This window comes from Momordica charantia (genome assembly GCF_013281855.1).
Source record: "Momordica charantia cultivar OHB3-1 chromosome 5 unlocalized genomic scaffold, Mcharantia_2.0 BLBB01000005.1, whole genome shotgun sequence".
Taxonomy (NCBI): Eukaryota; Viridiplantae; Streptophyta; class Magnoliopsida; order Cucurbitales; family Cucurbitaceae; genus Momordica; species Momordica charantia.
The window spans coordinates 22,071,610-22,077,741 of NW_028275163.1; the positions used below are offsets into that span (position 1 = coordinate 22,071,610).

Below are 6,132 nucleotides of genomic sequence, written 5' to 3' on the forward strand. Positions count from 1 at the left end.
CTATTTTTCAAAGATTAATAGGAAAATTAGGTAATAAATATTGCAAATCACAGACAAAAAGAATCATTATATATAAAACAAAGATTAATTATAATTCATGTGTTGATAAATTTAAAATATCAAACTAAAAAGAACTCATCATGGCCTAGAGATTGATGATACCTTATTGACAATTGTCTTCCTCCTAATAAAGCTACAATTTCATTCTCAATTATACATTTATACATAATAGACCAATTATTCGTAGAATCAAGTCAATTCTATTTTTTAAAAATTCCAAGATCCTTACCTTTTATTTTTCTTTTAATCATTTAATAAAATTCTAAAAGCTCACCACCTATCTTATTAAATGATTTTTTTGAAAATTAATGATAATGACTAAATTGAAATCATTTAACATGTAGAGATAAAAAGACTAAAACCTAATGTTTGAAGGTTTAGTAACAAAATGTATACATATGGTATGAAAGTTCAAGTAGACAATACTAAGTACTGATTAATTTAAAGTATCTATCTTAGGAATTCAACTTTATGTTAAAAAAAAATTCAACTTTTATATATATGAATGGTTAAGAAAACCAACGGTTTACATTTTAGAGTATATATTGTCTACTTTAGGAATAAGCTCTCGTGATTTTAATATTTCTCTTATTTAGTCCATATGAAATTTTGATGGCATTGTTAACGTGAATAATAACCTTTTGCATTTTTGTAAAAGAGAGAACTTTGTGGATACACACCCACAAATGAATGCACAACTCAATAATATTGAAGGCCTAACAAACTAACTTCAAAAGGAATTTTAAAAAGGAGACAAGAGTTTCTGTTAACCCACAACCATGTGGGTGTGACTCAATTTTCTATGTTGGCATTCAATTTCATAGTCACATGTGTCTTCCTCCTCCAAACTTCATTATCAACCACCCCACTTTCTCCCTTTTTATTTAATACACCAAAACCCATCCCTTTTTCCTTTCATCATTCAACCTTTTCCCCTTCTTTGGTATAACATTGTCTTCTCCGCACTGAATTAAATTAATTGAAAGAGAATGAGTACTAAATCATGCTTTGATTATACTACTTGTTTCTATCGTTTCTACATCAACTTAGATTTGTTCTTTATTTTGAGAATAACACGTCTCGTTTTTTATTGTTAAAATTTGTCAAAAATTCAAATTTTAAAAAAAGAAAGACAATATATATTACAGTATATAGTGAGAACTCGAACTTACTATTATGAAAATAGATATGGGTTGAAACCAATCCATCATCAAAATTGAAAATAAGAAAAGTAAGAAGATAATGAGAGGGAATGGAAGAAAGTAACGGCTAGTTCTCTTCCGAATGATGAAGTCAAATTGTAAATGTATACTTTCTCAAGGAAAATGGCAAATAAATTTGCTTTCGAGATAATGATTTACTATAACTTTTAACTTTTAAGTTTTATTTTAACCCCGCTTTTGCTCTTTTGAATCAATTATTAAATATGAGATATATCATTACAACATCAAATAATTATTACAAGAAAGGGCAAAAAATGATTTTGAATTCTTCTAAGCGCCGCCGCTGCCAAATCGGACCACCGTAGCTCCGACCGGTGAGTTGACCGCCGACCACCCCAAATACCGAATGTTAGATAAAACATAATAACGTACAGACGAAACGACATCGTTTCTAACTGCAAGTCCGTTGTTGAAATCCTAATCTTTGGTTCACCAAATCGTACTCCACATAGAAATTCTGCTGCTGAAAAGCGCCCAAAATCATAGCCGGCCCGCCGCCCGCCGCCGCCGCCTCCTTATGCGTCACGATCGTCAAACACGCCACGCCGGAGCTACTGACGAGAGCGAAGTAGTTATTCAACGGCAGCGCCAATTTGGCTCCGCCTTTAAACTGGAAAATCAACTCCGGAAACTCCACCGATTTGTCCTTCGAAATATCGAAACACGGCCGTAATCCGGTCAGAGATTCCACATCGGCGGCTCTCGTCAAATTCGCCAACTGTTTCTCGAACTCCTGAGCCACCGCTTCGAACACCGGTTTCTCGAGAAATGTGAAGGTGGAGCCGGAATCGATGATAGATCCGCCGTTGCCGTCGGGTCCCGGTACCAGAAACTTGTACGGCACTTTCACGGCTTGGTTTCCGACGATGATTCTTCGGATGGTTAAGTAATAGTATTCCTTGTAAGCTTGGTTGGAAACAGAGGGGTTCGGCCGGAACGGCGTGTAGCTGAGGTCGCCGGTCTTGGCGCCGCCGGAATCGGCTCCGAGATCCAGAACGAGCTCGCCGGAGTGCGGCGTGTCGTCGAATCGACGAGAGGTGAGGCAGTAGGAGAATTTCTTGAGACCCAATTGCGAGGGCAGAGATTCGGATCCTCGGCCGAACCCGGCGATTCCAGAGGGTTGATGAATCGACAAAAACGAACACCCGGCGACGAAATTGGGGATTTTCTTTTCCGGCAAATCGAGCGTCTCGGAGAGCAAAAGTCCGGCGGTGGAGCCGGAACCGTACTGAACCACATAAGCAGGGCAAGTTTGGGTACAGTTCTGAGTTGTGGGATTACAGCTCCGGCACTGAGATTTCACATCGGGGCCAAAAATCCATTCACATTTGGGATTGTGGCAGCCGACAAGCTTGGAAGAGGAGGACAATTTGGGGACAAATCTGGGGATCCCGGCGGGATCTATTTTTGGGAAAGAGCAATCGGAGCAGAGATATCGGGAAGTGCAGGGGAACCAAACGAGGCTGCTGCCGGTATCGAAGATCAAATGCAGGGTTTGTGGTGGGGTGCCGAAGCTGAGGGGAGCGGAATAAGCTCCATAGCTATGGGGGGAGAGGGGAGATTTGGAGATGGATTTGGATTTGGATTTGGGGGTTTTGATTTGATGGGCTCTGTTTTGGGAAGCAGAGGCGAGGAAATTGAGAGTCTGCAAGGGATCTGGAGATGAATGGTGGGGAAAGGAAGTTAGAGGGAGGGTGATGATATCGCTGTTGACAATGGCGAAAACAGAGGAAAAGAGAAGAATGCAGAAGAAACAGAGAGCGGAGGAAACCGCCATTGAAGAAGCTTGAGCTTGGTTTGCTTCTTCGCCGCGATTTGTAAAATTTCTATGGCTTTGGTTCGATTTGTTATCTGAATTTGAGTATAAAAGGGGAGTGGGAGAAGGGACAAGCAGGGTGAGCTGGAAGCAGCGTAGCAGTTTCGGGTGAAGGAGAGAAAGTACTGTCAAATGAACGTCAGCCACGTGGAAAACACCTCAGCTCCCAGAAAAACGTTCACGGTCACGGTCACGGTCACGAGATAACTCGGCCGTTGGAGCTGGGGAACAGGAACGTGGTGTGCTTCTTCACTCGGCTGAAAAGGAGTGGTCCGTGCAACGCAGTTTTTCCGTGGGATTAGTATTATTATTATATCTTGAAGTTGTATTTACTGTTTTTAATTTCTGCCTCAAAAGCAAAACAAAATCCATCCTACGTATTCAGAATGTTTTAGTAGTTAAAAAGGTATTTAGATGCAAATTTTCTTGAATAAAAAGATTTGATCCATGGTGGTGTAGTAGTACACTGATTGTTGAGTTAGAATAAGTCGGTATGAAGCGCACGTATAATTAAGGTTGGCTCGTATAATTAAGGCTTTGTAGCATATTTTGATTAACAAATCTCTTTCCTTATTTTATATAAAGGAAACCTCATGTTCGAAATCTTCTTCAATCTTTTGAATTCCTTAGATGTTAGAGTTTTGAATTTAACAGTTCGATTAGTCTTTAAAATAGAGTCGTCAAGCTTAGGGCCACTCGTTGGATCTTGGCCCAATAATTAGTCGGTCCATGAGCTTTAGTCTTCGGGGCCCGTTCAGGAGACTCTTGACTCTTCGACGTTAGATCCATTGATATATATGCATCCTCGTGAGTCTTGATATGTGTGGCTCATATACATGTTCGAGGATTCAACTTTTTAGAAAAATCTCATGGACTTTAATTAGTCTAGACTGGCCTATCGAGCTTTCCTGTAGCTTAATCGAATTAAGGTTTGTATTTCACCAATAACAAAGACATGGGTTAAAATATATGTACCCGAGTAGAGATGAGGGATGAGAGAGATCGTGAGACCATAGAAGCATGGTTAAAAAAAAAACTTAAAAGAATTGAAAATTCCTACCTATACTAATAAACTATACCTCTAACTCAATCCTAAAAACTCTAAAGTTAGTGCGAATTCGACTCTTCCACATGACTAAATACAAGTTAATTATAACTAATGCAGCCATTCAAAAGAAAGAACATTCCCATTACAAATTCAAGTCTCTCTTTTCCTTCTTTTGCCCAATTTTTCCCCATCTCTCTATCTTCATCCCAAAGGAAGGAATCCTTCATTGGGAAGGTTATTCTTTACTCTTATCAGAAAGTGTTGTGATAGAAAAGAAAAAACCACCACTTTGATATGGGGAATATAAAGTGTGACTTTTTAACTCCCAAGAACCTTTAGCAATTTATAATCAACATAAACATTATTATTTGTCCACATTTAATTAGCTAATGAAGTTTTCATCCAATCAAACATCTCTATTTTTGTATTTACCCATTTTATATTTTTATCTCTTTTCTTTTTTCATAAAACACAATATTCTTTTCTCTTTACCTTTAAATATAGTTCTATCCCCCTGTCTTTTCCAACATTTTCCTACTCTCATATTCACATTTCTTTTTTTCCCTATTCATAAAAGGCTTCTTTTTTTGTCTTTAAATGTAGGAGAGGATGAATAAGTTCCATGCTTCGAAACCAAGGATGATATCTTAACTTTTTAAAAATCATTTTTTCATTTAAAAAAAAATGAGACCGTTGGGTTTAGGATAATATATATATTAGGTACTAAGTACTAAAACAAATTTTCTATTTATTTCTATCCTAAGTTTGACTTTCACATGAAATTAATAAATTTTTTTAACTATATATATTTTAATCCAAAATTTTAGAGCTTGTGTGAAATATTATATCATCCCTAGTAAAAGTAAATAGAGTAGCAAATGTACATTCAACACTTCCTAGCTAGTAATGACTCAGAAGAAAGTTGAGTTCATTTTTGGAGCTATTAGGAATTGTTGTGTTGACTAGTGAAGCTAGATTATTATTGAAAATATCAGGATGTACAACAAGTAAATAGCGTTTTTAATTAGATAGACACATTTTATTTAGGAAAAAATTTGCCTCTTGAAAGTTCACGACCACTATCCTTCATCCCCTTATTATGACATGGCCCAATCAAAAATTGACATCTGTTGCTTTAATATTTTTCTATTATTTTATTAAAATTCAAATCTCATATATATCTCCTCAATATCTCTTTTACTTCTTCTTTTTTTCAAAACGTATTTGGCGTTTCTTCTCCCTCCTCTCCCTTCCTAAAATCTCTCACCTTTTTTTTTTTCTGCATACCCTCCATTTTTTCTCTCTCACTGAATCTCTCACTTCCATTTTTATTTGACCAGTTTTCTACAAAAATAAATATAATTAAGCTGGTAGATTCACAAATATTGTAAATATGATTTGTTGGTTTAAGAAATTTGAGTCATTTCATGTCCCAGGAACTCATTATTTTATCATTTGCACAAATTAAATTATTTCAAAATCAAGAGTGAAATTAGTAAAATTACTCATTCCACTTTATACTTTTATTTGAAACTTTTTTTTTCCAAATATCGTTTGATTTTTTCTGATGTGGTTAGTTTTGCTTTAACGGTCTCCTAAAAAACTAACTCACTTGTTCAAAATTAGTTATTCTTTATTCTCACTTATTTGAACTTGTTGATGTGTTTCTATGTTGTTGCTATGGACCTCCCAATGTAATCAAATCGCTATCATTTCATTTTAAAGATGAGAAAAAACCATAAAAAAAAAATAAAAAGCAAATCAAATTGTGTACCTTTTAAATTTTCATGCAGTAAATTACTTCAGCAAGAGTGAAGGAGATGCAGAATAGTGGAAAAAGTGGGAGGTGAGAGATTTTAGGGAGGGAGAAGAGGGAGGAGAAACGTTGAACAAAAAAAGTAAAAGAGATATTGAGGAGATATTGAGGAGATATACACGAGATTTGAATTTTAATAAAATAATAGAAAAATTTCTGAAATCAACGA

The 6,132-nt window shown here is 36.2% G+C and overlaps 1 protein-coding gene across 1 annotated transcript; it reads right to left on the minus strand.

The window, feature by feature from the left end:
- Nucleotides 1-1,416: 1,416 nt before the first annotated feature.
- On the minus strand, nt 1,417-3,114 carry LOC148211541 (Eukaryotic aspartyl protease family protein). Its single transcript, XM_088124634.1, has one exon. The coding sequence runs from the start codon at nt 3,058-3,060 to the stop codon at nt 1,675-1,677; it is 1,386 nt and encodes a 461-aa protein (XP_087980760.1). The 5' UTR covers nt 3,061-3,114; the 3' UTR covers nt 1,417-1,674.
- Between the last annotated feature and the right edge of the window lie 3,018 nt (nt 3,115-6,132).

What these genes read in the sequence shown, in the direction of transcription:
- LOC148211541 (XM_088124634.1), bottom strand. Translation starts at nt 3,060, where the DNA reads ATGGCGGTTTCCTCCGCTCTCTGTTTCTTCTGCATTCTTCTCTTTTCC.